This window comes from Chiloscyllium punctatum, chromosome 6 (assembly GCF_047496795.1).
Source record: "Chiloscyllium punctatum isolate Juve2018m chromosome 6, sChiPun1.3, whole genome shotgun sequence".
Classification (NCBI taxonomy): domain Eukaryota; kingdom Metazoa; phylum Chordata; class Chondrichthyes; order Orectolobiformes; family Hemiscylliidae; genus Chiloscyllium; species Chiloscyllium punctatum.
Genome location: NC_092744.1, coordinates 30,455,170 through 30,471,004, shown reverse-complemented (window position 1 = coordinate 30,471,004; position 15,835 = coordinate 30,455,170). Strand labels below are relative to the sequence as shown.

The window sequence follows — 15,835 nt, the reverse complement described above, 5'->3', positions numbered from 1 at the left end:
GACCCACAAGCATCAAACTGCAAGATGACTTCATCAGGGTATTGTATTACCTCAGCACTGGCATTGTTGCAACTCATTTAATTGTAGTGAATGCTGCTTCTTGTTCTGTACCCCAATATCAATGCAAGTCCTTCGCAATGAGCTTAGAAATACTGACAGATTAAGCAAGAAATTTTCTATACAGTTCAAATTCATTGCTTTCACATCTTTTGGACCAGGATCCAGCTGAAGTCATTTTTTTTTGTTAGTACATGACCTAAGTACTTGATTTCAGGCATGTTTAGTTGCATAATTTTCTTGTTCAGCATCAGATTCTGTCTAGCTGTCATACTAGATTATGATTGTGTTCGGTGATATGCTCTTTCATTGTGCCTCCACATCCACAGACCACCAGGTCATCCACAATAGCTTTTTCTCTGCGAAGATCATTGAATATTTTGTGCTGTTTGCAGTAACACTCTTCTGGAATACTGGAAATGCCAAACAACATGCATAGCCATCTCCTGAATAGTAGAGGTAGTTAGAAAACTGCTTTCATCCAGCTTCACTTCCTAGTAACTATCCTTTTGCTTGAGGGTGGTAAAGACTTCTGGCATGGCAAGCTGTGGCAAGATTTCTTTAATGGTTGCCATTAGGTAATGAGACCTCTTCAAAGCTTTGTAGAGACCCTTTAGAACTGCACATACTCTGTGTTGTCCAATTTTTTTTTTACTGTCACCATGCTGCTAATTTAAATCTTTGGTAATTGTGAATTTCATCACTGGTTAATTTTTTTCCATATCTTCCAACTTGACTGTTACGATACAGTGGTGAACCCTTCTGTTAATTAAACAAAACACCCAGAAAAGTTCACCTCGCCTTGTAATCTGTTAAAATATGAGTGACAGAGAACTCCCCAAATTCCACTATTGAAAGAAAATAACATCAATGTAATTCTATAACTCTAAAACTGAACATTAAAAAACAACGATTCACAACTCTAAGCCCCCTTTCTCTTAAGTGCTTATTATATGCCTCCAACTCTATGACAATGTACTGTTCCAATAAAACATTTATTAAAATTATATCAACTTAATTTCAAACCATGTAGCGGCTGTCGCCTTCGGTGTCTGTCTTCTTCTGGCTGAAGATCTCCCTGGGTCATCTTCTTTCTTTTTACTGCAAAGATGTTTCATATGGAAAGGTACCTTTGATAGGGAGTAATTTTGATAGAAACTAATTTCTTGGATCTGTGTCGATAACAGTTGCTCTGTCTGATTTTCAAAATGCCTGCCTTTTTTTATATCTCCAACATCAGACCATCTCATTGGTTTGATGGTGGAAAAACAATAAATTCAAACTTGATTGGGTTTTAGTCTCCTTGGGCATAATTTAAACTGATTAATTAAATTCGAATTGTTGTCAGAACAGCAACCAACACAGGTATCCATTTCACAGCCAAATGTTACATATTTTCAATTTTCCAGTACACTCTGAGACTGCTATCTAGTCATCACAGGTGCTTGTCAGCTCTCAGTTCAGAACAGCATTCACTCTCTTAAAGGTACAGTATACGCCTTCAACTTTATAACATGACTATCAGTCTAAATGTGAACGTGAGGGTAGCTGCAAGCTTCCTCTATAGTTTGCCATGTTGGTCTTACATACTTATCCACTTCAAGATGATAATCCCCATAAAGACATCCAAGATTCATAAAAACATATTTATAATCCTGTAGGATGTCTTTGGCAGTCAATGGTGTTAAGGCCTGTGAAATGAAGCAAATAAAATGTGGCATGTTTAGGGTCACTAGTTCAATTTTGGACTCATTTCAGCTGAGTTAAATGCATTTTGCTTAACACCTACTATATGGAACTCCAGATCCTAGTCCTTCCCATTGCACTGAGATTTGACTTTGTTTATCCTCCTGGATTTGTAGAAAACAGATTTTTAAAAATTATCAGATTTTCTTACCTGCCATGACCTCAGGTGACTGAAAAAATTCATCAGGATGTATATAGCCAGTTTGTGGAGCCAGGCACCACAGTATCCTGAATAATGCAAGTGCCAACCATACTATTGAGAGTGCCATTTAGAAGATGCACTAGAATTGCAAAAAATATATATTTCAGTTCTTTGATGGTAAAACAGATGCATAGCAAAAGACATTAAAAAGTAAAATATTTTATAACAAATAAATTTGATACATACTGTAAAATCTGTGGCTACTAATTACTGCCAACTGTAAGAGTGACTTGTGATTATGTCTCGGAAGCACTAACAAGTTGACACAGTGTAAGTTAATGTGGTAATCAATAGCTGATTATGAAAAATAGAACAGTTAATATACTAATTATAGTCTATGCAGAGCTTAACCAATATCATTGCAAAAAGTCTTAATATCCTCTCAAATTTGGAAACCATTATATATATATTTCCTTTCCATAGAGTTCTATAAATTGAATTAAATTATCTATGTTAAATTTTGCCAACTTTATAGTGTTTATTGCTCAAGTCTGGAAAAATTATACCATATAAAGGTTTACACAGGATTGTGTAAAAGTGGTGACTGCAAAGCAGCAAACCAAGTAATAATTAGTGGATGTTTTGGGGCTAGAATGACATAAATAGGTCTAGGCAGGTAGTATTTGGAAACTATTCCCTTTCAATATATTAAAAATAAAATTTGTAGGTGACATGAAAACAGGGACTATGGCTAGCGGACATTTGATTATCAACAGGATGTTAGGAGATTACAGGGTGACCTGGTCATGTTAGGTGAGTGGTCAGATGCATGGCAGATGCAGTTTAATGTGGATAAATGTATGGTTATCCACTTTGGTGGCAAGAACAGGAAGGCAGATTACTACCTAAATGGAATCAATTTAGGTAAAGGGGCAGTACAAAGAGATCTGGGTGTTCTTGTACACCAGTCAATGAAGGTAAGCATGCAGGTACAGCAGGTAGTGAAGAAGGCTAATAACATGCTGGCCTTCATAACAAGAGGGACTGAGTATAGAAGCAAAGAGGTTCTTCTACAGCTCTACGGGGCCCTGGTGAGACCATATCTGGAGTATTGTGTGCAGTTCTGGTCTCCAAGTTTGAGGAAAGACATTCTGGCTATTGAGGGAGTGCAGCGTACGTTCACGAGGTCAATTCTTGGAATGGTGGGACTACCTTACGCTGAAAGACTGGAGCGACTGGGCTTGTATGCTCTTGAGATTAGAAGACTGAGAGGGGATCTGATTGAGACATATAAGATTATTAAAGAATTGGACACTCTGGAGGCAGGAAACATGTTTCCGCTGATGGGTGAGTGCCGAACCAGAGGACACAGCTTAAAAATACGGGGTAGACCATTTAGGACAGAGATGAGGAGAAAGTTCTTCATCCAGAGAGTGGTGGCTGTGTGGAATGCTCTGCCCCAGATGTCAGTGGAGGCCCAGTCTCTGGATTCATTTAAGAAAGAGTTGGATAGAGCTCTCAAGGATAGTGGAATCAAGGGTTATGGAGATAAGACAGGAACAGGATACTGATTAAGGATGATCAGCCATGATCATATTGAATGGTGGTGCAGGCTCAAAGGGCAGAATGGCCTATTCCATACAATATATTAAGGTTTTTACAAAAATGTAATGGATTGGGTGTTTTTATTTTTTAAAAAAGCAAGCATTTAGTTACCTTCAGCATCTGTGAGTAATTCACATGATCAGTGAGCAGGCAGTGCATAAGTCCTTATTATGATAATGCATAACATCAGGTTGCTTGACTAAACAATGCAACTCGAACTAGTTATGACATTTGATCCAAGCAAGGTTTTGGTAGAATTTCATTTTTTGTTGATTAAATGTTTCATAAGTTATGCTGTTCGCACGAAGGATATTTTTTTTTTGATATCTGATGTCAAAAATTAGAAACACAAGTAGTTAACTACTTTCTAAAATTGATGAGAAAAAAGGTTTCTTCAGTCAAGGTTGGCAGTTCCACAAGAATCTTTGATCCATAGTTTGCCAACCCAGGAACTGGTCACTTACCACTGTCGTTATGTTAGGAGATTAATATATTCTGATGTGCTGTGAAAGATTCTAAGGTGCCCTTTATGTTTTTTGCATCCCTATGCTTAGACTTCACTTCCCCAACATTCATCTTCTCACTGTCCTTCACATCAGTTGTCCCATAATTGGTCATTCATTTCACTTTAGCCTACTTTACTGACATCCTGTTCTGCAAAACTAAAATGTCCATCAATTAAACATTCAGAAGCTGGAAGCCATTGTCCATTCCTTGCTAGGCTGCTTATCCTCACTGTCAGCTCAAATCACTCCATGGCAACCATGTTATGCTGAGTCAGATTGTTTGTAACACTGGTATCCTATTTTGCTATGAGCTGCGCCTCTGGCTCCACAGATTCCATTTCACAGATTCCCTACTTGCTCCTCTGTAATATTTCCTGTCTCCATTCAGTTATCGTTGACAATCCTCCATGTTGTGTTATCTAGAGTTTGATGATTCTGTTAATTTCCTGGGCAATTACCCATTTTCTACATTAACTTCCAATCCCAAATGCTGCTCCCTGTACCTTAATTTGCATCAAGTCCCAGTCACTATCACCTCTATGCTTGTTGAACTAGCAAGACTCCAGTCTAAACAAAATCGCATTATAGTTTTCAAATACTTCTGTGGCCATTCCCAAACCTTACTCTGGTGATCTCCGCTGGCCTAACAACCATCTGAGAAATTTGATTCTTCTCACCCTAGCTTTTTGTGAATTCCTCACCTCCACTACACTCTAAGACAGCCTTTCAGCATTATGCCCTGGAATTTGCTCCTAACCCTCTCTCTCGTACTGTAATTTGCTCCTTAAAACCAACATTTCCCCAAGTTTTTAATTACTTGTACTGATGCTACCTCCATTGATTTGCTGCTTGTTTCACTTTGAAGCATTCAGTTACATTAAAGATATGATGTGAGTTTAAGTTGTTGCTGCATTACTGTGGAATTGGTCTGGGTGTTGTTGATTCCCACAAATTCCTTGTATTTTCTAACATCTCTGGGAGAGGAAGTGTAGAAGTGTTTGCCTATGACACTTAAATTGGTGGTATAGTGGGTAGTGAAGAAACCAATCTAAGATTATCTAAGAGATCTTGATCAATTGGGTCAATGGGCTGAAGAGTGGCAAATGGAGGTTAATTTGGATAAATACGAGGTGTTGTATTTTGGTAAAACAAGGGCAGGACTTACACAACTAATGGTAGGGCCCTATGTAGTGTTGTAGAACAGAAAAACCTAGGGGTACTTGAAATTTGCGTCACAGGTAGACAGGATAGTTAAGAAGGTGTTTAGCACACTTGCTTTTGTGGACAATGCTAGGTATTTGTTGTTCCTTTCACTTTCATTGGATTTGTCACATAGCTAAGATCATGTCTGTAGGGCACACTGATGGACAGAAGCAGCACAGCAACCCTAAATGAAGCTTGGCAGTCACTGGGAGGTGGCCACTGAAGAGGAAGGTTCCTTGCATCAACAGGTATTGCATGTGCGGTATGTGGCCATGATATAACTTCAACCACAAAATTATTAAAAATCATCATTGATAGAAATGAACATACAGAAATTGAAGTCCTTTCTGAAGCTTCTCTAGCTTTTGCAGCCCATTGTGCAGATACTGTCAGAGAGGGATTTCTAGGATTTTGATTTGTGACAGTGAAAGAACAGTAATACTCTTCTAAGTCACAGTTTTATGTGGTGTAGACAGGAACTTGGAGGTGGAGGTGTTTCTATGAGTATTCCACTCTTCTTCTAGATGGTAAAGGATGCTGGTTTGGAAGATTAAAATTGAAGGAGTCTAAATAAGTTATTGCAATGCATATGTGTGTACTGCTGACACTGTCCATTATTGGAGGAAGAAGGGCCCTGATCTTACACGCCAGTTAATTTTACGGTCAACAGTAACCCCCAGGATAGGACCAAAAGACATAGGAGCAGAAATTAGGCCATTCAGCCCATTTGAGTCTGCTTTGTCATTCAATCACAGCTGATAAGTTTCTCACCCCCATTCTCCTGCTTTCCCTCTGTAACCTTTGATGTCTTTCTATCTCAGTCTTAACTATACTCTATGACTTAGCCTCCACAGCCTTCTGTGGAAATGAATTCCACAGATTCACCACTCTCTGGCTGAAGAAATTTCTCCTTATCGCTGTTCTGAAAGGTCTTCCCTTTACTCTAAGGCTGTGGCCTCAAGTCCAAGTCTCTCCAATCAATGGAAACATTTTCCCAATATCTACTCCATCCAGGCCATTTAGTATTCTGTATGTTTCAATTAGATCCCCCCCTCATCCTTCTAAACTCCATCAAATATAGACCCAGAGTCCTCAAATGTTCCTCATATGTTAAGCTTTTACTCTAAGGCTCTGCCCTCAGGTCCTAGTCTCTCCTACTAATGGAAACATTTCCCCAATATCTATTCCATCCAGGCCATTCAGTATTCTGTACTTTTCAATTAAATTTCCCCTCATCCTTCTAAATTCCATCAAATATAGATCTAGAGTCCTCAAATGTTCCTCATATGTTAAGCTTTTCATTCCTGGGACCATTCTCGTGAACCTTCTCTGAACACAGTCCAAGGTCAGTAAATCCTTCCAGAGATATGGGGCCCAAATCTGTGCACAATACTCCAAATGTGGTCTGACCAGAGCCGTATACACCCTGCTTTTATATTCAAGTCCTCTCAAAATAAATGCCATTGTGGCATTTGCCTTCCTAACTACTGACTCAACCTGCAAGTTTACCTTGAGGGAATCCTGAATGAGAACTCCCAAATCTCTTTGCACTTCAGAGATTTACCTGGATGTTGCCAGGTTTGGAGGGTTTGAGCTATAGGGAGAGGCTGAATAGGCTAGGGTTATTTTTCCTGGAGTATCAGAGGTTGACAGGTGACCTTATAGAGTTTTATAAAATCATGAAGAGCATGGATATCGTAAATGGACAAGGTCTTTTCCCCAGGGTGGGGGAGTCCAGAACTAGTGGGCATTGGTTTAGGGTGAGAAGGGAAAAAATTAAAAGGGACCTAAGGGGCAACTGTTTCACGTAAAGGGTGGTGCATGTATGGAATGAGCTGCATCGCTATGACTCAATGACTTCTGAATTTTCTCGCCATTTAGAAATAGTCCATGCCTCTATTCTTCCTGCCAAACTCCATGACCTCACATTTTCCCACATTGTATTCCATCTGCCACTTTTTTGTCAACTCTCCTAAGCTGTCCAAATCCTTCTGCAGCCTCCCCTATGCTGCTTATCCTTTTACTATCTTTGTATAATTTGCAAATTTAGCCAGAATGCCATCAGTTCCTTCATCTAGATTATTAATGTATAAAGTGAAATGTTTGGGCTATTACTCTCTTGAATGTTTGGGCTATTACTCATGTCTTCTGCCATGAAGATTGACATGAAATAATTGTTCAGTTCCTCAGCCATTTGCTTGTTCCTCACTATTATCTCTCCAACAGCCCACTGTCCACTTTTGGCTCTCCTTCGCCCTTTATGTATCTAAAGTATGTATCCTACAGTCCTTTATATTACTTACCCTCATATTTAGTCTTCTCCCTCCTTTTTTTGTTGCCCTCTGTTGGTCTTTGTAAGCCTCCCAATCCTCTGGTTTCCCACTGCCCTTCACCATGTTGTATGCTTTCTCTTTTGATTTTATGCTATCCCTGACTTCCCTTGTCAGCCATGGTTACCTCATCATCCCTGAACCATGTTTTCTTTTTCCTTGGGATGAATCTCTGCTGTGTCTTCTGAATTACTCCCAGAAATTCCTGCCATTGCTGTTCCACTGCCTTTTCTGGTTCATCTCCCAGTCAACTCTACCCAGCCCCTCTCTCATGCCTCTGTAGTTGCCTTTATTCAGCTGTAATACCATTACCTCTGATTCTACCTCTCCCTCTCAAATTATAGTGGAAATTCAATCATATTGTGATTACTGCCTCCTAAGGATTCCTACACCTTAAACTCCCTTATCAAGTCTGCCTCATTGCACAACACTAAATCCAGTATTGCCTGTTCCTTAGTGGGGTCCACCACAAGCTGCTCCAAAAAGCCATTTCATAGACATTCCACAAATTTATTTTCTTACAATCCACTACCAACCTGATTTTCTCCTGCATACTGAAATCCAGCAAGGTCACTGTAACTTTGCCTTTACTACATATCTTTTCTTTCTCCTGGTATATCTTGCACACCAGCTCTAACTACTGTTTGGAGGCCTGTACATAACTCCAACTATGATTTATTTTTAACTTTTGCAGTTCCTCCATTCTACCCACATACATTCCACATAGTTTTTCTAAACAAGAAAAATAGTTTGTTTCTTACTATTGATTTAATTTTGTTTCTTACTAGTAAAGAAACCCCACCCCCTCTGCACATCTGCCTATCTTTTTAATAGGATGCATATCCTTGCACATTCAGCTTGCATATCCCCTTGCAGTGGATGTTTATTCTGAGGGAATTCAATGATGATAATAAGTGAATATCAAAGGGAGATGGTTCTTTCTTAATAGAGCTGATCACTGTCTGGTGTTATGACAAGCCCAAGCTTGAATATCAGGCAGAACTTTCTAAATGTGCGCATAGACAATATCAGTGTCTGGGATGCTACAAGTGGTATTGGACATTGGGCCATCGTCAGCAAACGCTCCTAATTCTGACCTCATGATGAAAGGAACACCATGGATCACTGATCTCCAAAATCACAAGACAGTTGTGAGAGATGATCTAGGTTTAGATGACATAGACCCCATACTGGCATAGGTAAAATAAAATAAAGCAAAGGATAGAAGACATTGGTCAGAGTAATGTATAGATTCCCAATGGTAATCACTCTATAGGCTATGCTATAGTTCAAAAAATAAGAGGAACATGTTAAAAAAATAGAAATTATGAGTGACTTTAATCTTCATGTTAATCAATTTGTTAATCAAATTGGAAAGGGTAGCTATGACAGTGAATTCCTAAAGTGCATTAAGACAGTTAATGTGATATGATCGAGCAATATGCTATCTATCCAACTAGGGAGCAGGTTATCTTGGATCTGGTAATGGGTAATAAGGCAAGCTTTATAAATGATCTTAGAGTAAAAGATCCCTTTGGAAGTAGTGATCTTAACATGATAAAATTGAATATTCAATTCATTGGAAACATTCATTAACTTAAATAAAAGGAATTACAATGAAAAGTGGATAGAATTACCTAAAGTGAACTGGACAGATAGATTAGCTGGAATGACAGTAAGCAATCAGTGGCAGACATTTAAGGAGGTAATTCATGATTCTCTGGAAAGATACATTCCAGTAAGGAAGAAAGATTCTGGGAGAGATAAACCAGAGATAAACCAACCATTGCTAACCCAGGGAGTTTTTTAGATTAGATTACTTACAGTGTGGAAACAGGCCCTTCAGCCCAACAAGTCCACACCGACCCGCAACCCACCCAGACCCATTCTCCTACATTTACCCCTTCACCTAACACTACAGGCAATTTAGCATGGTCAATTCACCTAACCTGCACACTTTTGGACTGTGGGAGGAAACCGGAGCACCCGGAGGAAACCCATGCAGACATGAGAAGGATGTGCAAACTCCACACAGTCAGTCGTCTGAGGCGGGAACTGAACCCGGGTCAAAAAGAGAGTATTAAGTTGAAAGAAAAAGCGTATATGGTAGCCAAAGTCAGTGATAGCCCCAAAGACTGGTATAAATTCAGAATCTAGCAAAAGTGGACTAAAAAGATGATAAAGTCAGAGAAAATAAACTGTGAGGGCAAACTAGTAAGTAACATAAAAACTGACAATAAGATCTTCTTTACTGTATAGAAAAGGAACTCAGAAGTTCAGAGTGAACATAAAGCCCTTAGAAAATGAATCTGGGGAAATGTTTTGAGGAACAAGGAAATGATAGAGGTGTTAAATCAGTCTTCATGATGGGAGATACTTCGAACATTCCGTTAATACTATGGGGGAGGAATTAAGTACCGTCACATCACTAAAGTAACAATATTAGACAAACCATAAGGGCTGAATGGCGATAAATCCTCTGGCCCCAAAGGCTTGCATCCTAGGATTCTAAAAGAGGTAACTACAGAAATAGTTAACGCTTTGGCTGTAATTCTCCAAAACCTTTTGGATTCTGAAGAAGTACCAGAGGATTGGAAAATTGCTAATGTGACATCCCTATTCAAAAAAGGAGGGACGCAAAAATCAAGTACAGGTACCTATTACACTGTAGTTGTGTTCCAGCGAAACCTCGCTTAATAGAAAATTGTTTAATAGGAATAATGGGGTCTACAGGAAAAGTGGGGTTAGAGACAGACGAGCAAAAGATATCACTCACAACATCACCCAAAAGCCTAACACAGCCTGAATGAAGGTTTAAATCATAAGTATTAACAAAAGTAAATTTAACACATTACATTGACAAAATATTGTTAATGCAAGGACAGAGGGTCTTCATTATCACCACCTTCAAGTGCAGTTGTAATTGCAGAAGTCGATGGCTGTGGTTATCTTCTGACTGTTTCTTGGAGGTTGGTTTAAAAAAGACATCCAGCTTTTGCTGCTTTGCCCTTTTTCTTCTGTCTTGAAGAAGCTGTTCATAGGCTGCCAGATCATATCTTATTATAATCGTTGTCCTCTAAGGGCTGCAACTGCCTCTCAATTTCCCTCAGGATAGAAGACAAAAGTGGAAAGTTCTCATGGTACTGCACCCTAAACTTCATCTTTTTCATCTCCAGCTTCCACATCCCTCTCAGCGACAAGCTGTTGTAGATCAGCTGTAGAGAGGTCTTCACAATTGGACTCAAGAAGCTCTTCAATATCCTCACCTGGATGCTTTTGCTAACATTCTTGTCACTATGCCCCTCAATTTTAGCAAAAACAAAGGATAATCTAGGAGTAGATTGTGAGATATGCAGGTATAAGAACAAATTAGAAAGACAAATGGAATGTATAAGAGTAATGCAGTCCTGCATGGATTATACAGGGCATATACAGGAGAACTAGGAGAAAGTGAGGATGGCAGATGCTGGAGATCAGAGTCGAGAGTATGGTGCTGAAAATGTGCAGCAGATCAGGCAGCATCCGAGGAGCAGGAGAAACGACATTTCAGGCATAACCCCTTCATCAGGAATCCCAAAACATCGATTCTCCCGCTCCTTGGATGCTGCCTGACCTGCTGTGCTTTTCCAGCACCACACTCTCAACTTATACAGGAATTATACAAAAATATTCTTGTCTCAGAGGGAGAGCAATGAACATTTGTTAGTTTAATTTTTGAGATGAAGCTGCTCAATGTATAGTATTGTACCTCCCACATGCTCTGATGGCAGCTGATATTGACGAATGCACAGAATGGTGCGGAGACTTCAGTGCTGATGTTGGCAGATCCACAGTATGAAGTGTGCAAAACGATCATCGCTGGAATTGCGATATTGCAAACAGAGGTAAACATTCTCGGAAATACCATTCCCAAATTCTTCAGCAACGTTATAGGCAAATCATGCTGCCGAAACACATTTTATATGAGAACTACCTGTAACTACAGGATGATTAGCCCATCAACTATGGTTGGAATCAATCAATAAGGAAGTAATAGTAGAACATTTGGGAAATCATAATCTAATTAAGCAGAGTCAGCCTGGCTTCATGAAGGAGAAAACATATCGAACTAATTTAATGGAATTTTTCAAGGAAGTCTCAGAGTGGATAGAGACGAATCAATAGATGTGTTGTAATTGGATTTTCAGAAGGCATTCGACATTCATGGCCAGGAGATAGCAAGTGGGGATAAGTGATTCGTTTTCAGGTTGGCAACTGCGACCAGTGCTGGGACCACAACGTTTTACAATATATATCAATGACTTGGATGAATAAAGTGAATGTATTGCAGCCAAATTTGCAGACTTCACAGAAACAGCTGGAAAGACAGGTTGTGAGAGAGTGGGCAAAAATTGACAAATAGAGTAAATAGGAAGTTGTTCATTTTGGAAGGGAGAACAAAAGAACATAATATTATTTAAATGGTGTTAAACTGCAGAAGGCTGCAACACAAACGAACTTTGAAGTACTTGTGCACAAAACAGAATGCTAGCACACAAGTAAGCAGGAAAGCTAACAGAACGCTGGCGCTTATTTCAAGAAGGTTGGCGTATAAGATTAGAAAATTCTTTCTGGAAATGTAAAAGGTGCTGGTGAGACTACATCTGGAGTACTGTGAGCAGTTTTGGACTCCTTTATTTAAGGAAAGATACCATTTCATTGGAGAAGTTAATCTGAGATGCCTCACAGCGCCAGAAACCAAAGTTTGATTCCTACCTCGGGCGACTGCCTGTTTGGAGTTTGCACATTCTCCCAGTATCTGTGTGGGTTTCCTCCGGGTGCTCCGGTTTCTTCCCACATTCCAAAGATGTGCAGGTCAGGTGAATTGGCTATGCTAAATTGCCTATTGTGTCAGGTGATTAGGCAGGGGTAAATCTAGGGTCAGGGAATGGGTCTGGGTGGGTTGTCTTCTGAGAGTCAATGTGGACTAGTTGGGTCGAAGGTGTTTCCATACTGTAGCGTATCTAATCTAATCCCTGCTTCTTTATGAGTAAAGTCTAAACAAGTTGGGACTCTACTTATTTGAGTTTGGAGCGATGTGAAGTGACCTCATTCAAACATATGGGATTCTTAAGGGGTTTGGCAGAGTAAATCCTGAGAGAATGTTTCCCCTCATGGAGGAGTCTAGGAACAATGAGCATAGTCTCAAAGTTTAGGGGCATCAATTTAAGATTGAGATGAGGAGGAATTCTTATCTAAAGGGGTGACGGTCTTTGGAACTCATTGCCACGGAGAGCTTTTGGTAGCCCTGAAAGAAACGAGTATATGATAAGTAGAAAGACAGCCAATGGATATGGACATGGAGGTGGACTGAAACCGCCGTGCACTCTGGGAACTGTAGTCCAGGCGAAAGTGGGTACTGCTGGAGGTTAGAGGCAAGATTAGAATAGTGTTGGAAAAGCACAGCAGGTCAGGCAGCATCCGAGAAGCAGGATGCAGAACTTGTAGTCCAGACCCAGCTTTGCCTACAAAGTTAAAAATCACAAGACACCAGGTTATAGTCCAACAGGTTTATTTGGTTATAGTCCAACAGGCTTAATTGGAAGCACACAAGCTTTTGGAGTGACGCTCCTTCGTCAGGTGATAAATTCGTAACAGAATTTATAGCAAAGATTTACAGTGTTATGTAACTGAAATTATACATTGAAAAATTGATTGTCTGTTAAGCCTTTCATCTGTTACAATACAGTGATGGTTTCATTTCTTTCATGTGTAAATCACAAAACATTTTTTTTAAAAGTTGCATTTTCCAGTTAGCTGTTAACAATGGTGAAAGCTAGACAATATGTTGAACGTGTTGGCCCCCTGTATTCTCTGTCTATGCCATGATGTTTAGATTGATTCTAATGTAAAAAGTGAGATAACAGAGTTTTACATAAATTCATGCAGTTTTTGAGCAAAGTACAATGTAACTCTGCAAGTATAAATTCATCCCACAAAATATATGTGTGCATGTGGGTCTTTGTCTGGCTGTGTGTGTGTGTGTGTCTGTCTGTCTGTCTGTCTGTCTATGGTCAGGGTCCATCTTTGGGTGACCATCCTCCAAGGTGGACTTTGGGACAGGCAGCAGAGAAAAAAGTCCGAGCAGAGGCTGATAGCTAAGTTCGGTACCCATAGGGAGGGCCTCAATCGAAACCTTGGGTTCACGTCACATTACAGGTGATCACCATTGCACTACACACACACACACTCTCACATACACACGGACACAGGTACACACAGACACACACACAGACACCCACACACACCCTTATAGACACACACACTCCCACACGCACCCCTCACAGACTGAAGACACTCTGCACTCACTACACACACTTTCTCACACTCACAACCCCCATCCCAGACAGACAGACAGACACACACACACACAGACCCACATATATTTTGTGGGGTGAATTTATACTTGCAGAGTTACATTGTACTTTGCTCAAAAACTGCATGCATTCATGTAGAACTCTGAGCTCAAAAACTGCATGAATTTATGTAAAACTCTGTTATCTCACTTTTTAGATTAGAATCAATCTAAACATCAGGTCATAGACAGAGAACACAGGGGGCCAACACCTTCAACATATTGTCTAGCTATCACCATTGTTAACAGCTAACCCGAGAATACAACGTGTTTTTAAAAAAAGGTTTTGTAATTTACACATGAAAGAAGTGTATCACTGCATTCTAACAGATGAAAGGCTTAACAATCAATTTTTCAATGTATAATTTCAGTTACATCACACTGTAAATTTTTGCTATAAATTCTGTTACGATCGAGCCCTCCACAATCACCTGATGAAGGAGCGTCGCTCCGAACGCTAGTGCTTCCAATTAAACCTGTTGGACTATAACCTGGTGTTGTGTGATTTTTAACTTTGTACAGCCCAGTCCAACACCGGTGTCTCCAAATTTTGACGACATCAGACCGCCCTCGGGAGGTCACCTCCATGACAGCCACAGGCCGCACCTCAGAGCGGCCATACAGCAGTTACCGTTTGTTTCCGTCCTGTGCCGCTCTCAGGTGCAGCAGGTTGGTGCTGTCACAACTTGTGTTTGTGGTAAAGAGTCCGAGATGATTATTATTTGAATAATTATTTCAACCCACCCTGATAAATGCTGCGAAAACACCAGTCTGCTGTTTGCGATTCGGGTTATTCACGGCGCAGTTTGGCCGTTTGGTTTTCACCTCCAACCGCCAATTCAAACAGCACTCGGGGCACCGCGCGCTCAACGGCAAACACCTGCACGGGATTGGCTGGCCGGGCAGGCAGGCAGCCAATCACGGCGGGTCAACGACACATTTAAAGGCAAAGACTTGACGTTTTTAAAGGGGCACAGTGTCCTCCTACAATAAATCGATTAACCTTTTCAAACCAGACTGAAGACGAGGGCATACACCCGTTCAAACCAAAATACTGCGGATGCTGTAAATATCAAATAAAAACAAAATTCCAGAGAAATTCAGCGGGTCAGGGATAGCATTTGTGGACAAAGTTAAAAATCACACAACATGAGGTTATAGTCCCATAAGTTTATTTGGAAGTACCAGTTTTCAGAGCACTGCTCCTTCATCAGGTAGCGAGTGGAGCAGGATCATAGGACACATGATTTATAGCAAAAGATCATAGTATCATACAAATGATGCGATATATTGAACAAACCTAAATTGCTGCTAAGTCTTTCATCTTTTGGAATGGGTTGCAGGTTTTGATTCATTAATATGTAAATCCCAGAACTTCTTCCAAGTTCTGGGTCTTAGATAGTAATGAATCAAAACGTGCACCCCATTCTAAAAGATGAAAGATTTAACAGTAATCTAGATTTGTTCAATTTATCGCAACAGTTGTATGACACTATGATCTTTTGCTCTAAATTCTGTGTCCTACGATCCTGCTCCACTAGCTCCCTGATGAAGAAGCAGTACTCCAAAAGCTTGTACTTCCAAATAAAGCTGCTGGACTATAACCTGGTGTTGTGTGATTTTTAACTTTGTCCACCCCAGTCCAACACCGGCACCTTTACAACATTTGTGGAGAGAGTTACACTGTTAACATTTTGAGTCCAAACACTGTTCTTTGGACCTGAAGAGCACTATGAATCTGTTAGGTCTTCTGGTTCTCAAAAGGTCAAAGCAATCACTTTTACTGAAAATTCAGGCATATCTTTTAAAGCTGCTTATGTAGCTATTGTATTGATTTCAGGTTTGTGGAACA

At 40.0% G+C, this 15,835-nt stretch overlaps 1 protein-coding gene across 2 annotated transcripts in view; it reads right to left on the bottom strand.

Annotated features, from left to right (window-relative positions):
- LOC140478827 (GPI mannosyltransferase 4-like) overlaps positions 1 to 14,837 on the bottom strand; it is a 28,383-nt gene extending 13,546 nt beyond the window's left edge. The window contains exons 1-2 of one of the 2 annotated variants that reach the window (XM_072572275.1): positions 14,728 to 14,816; positions 1,955 to 2,084 (exon numbers count right to left, since the gene is read on the bottom strand). In XM_072572275.1, the coding sequence (XP_072428376.1) occupies positions 1,955 to 2,072 (118 nt within the window). In that variant the 5' untranslated portion in view covers positions 2,073 to 2,084; positions 14,728 to 14,816. Of the gene's footprint in view, positions 1 to 1,954; positions 2,085 to 9,483; positions 10,920 to 14,727 lie in introns of those variants that run through there. The other variant, XR_011960877.1, reaches the window with a different exon arrangement.
- Positions 14,838 to 15,835: the final 998 nt, after the last annotated feature.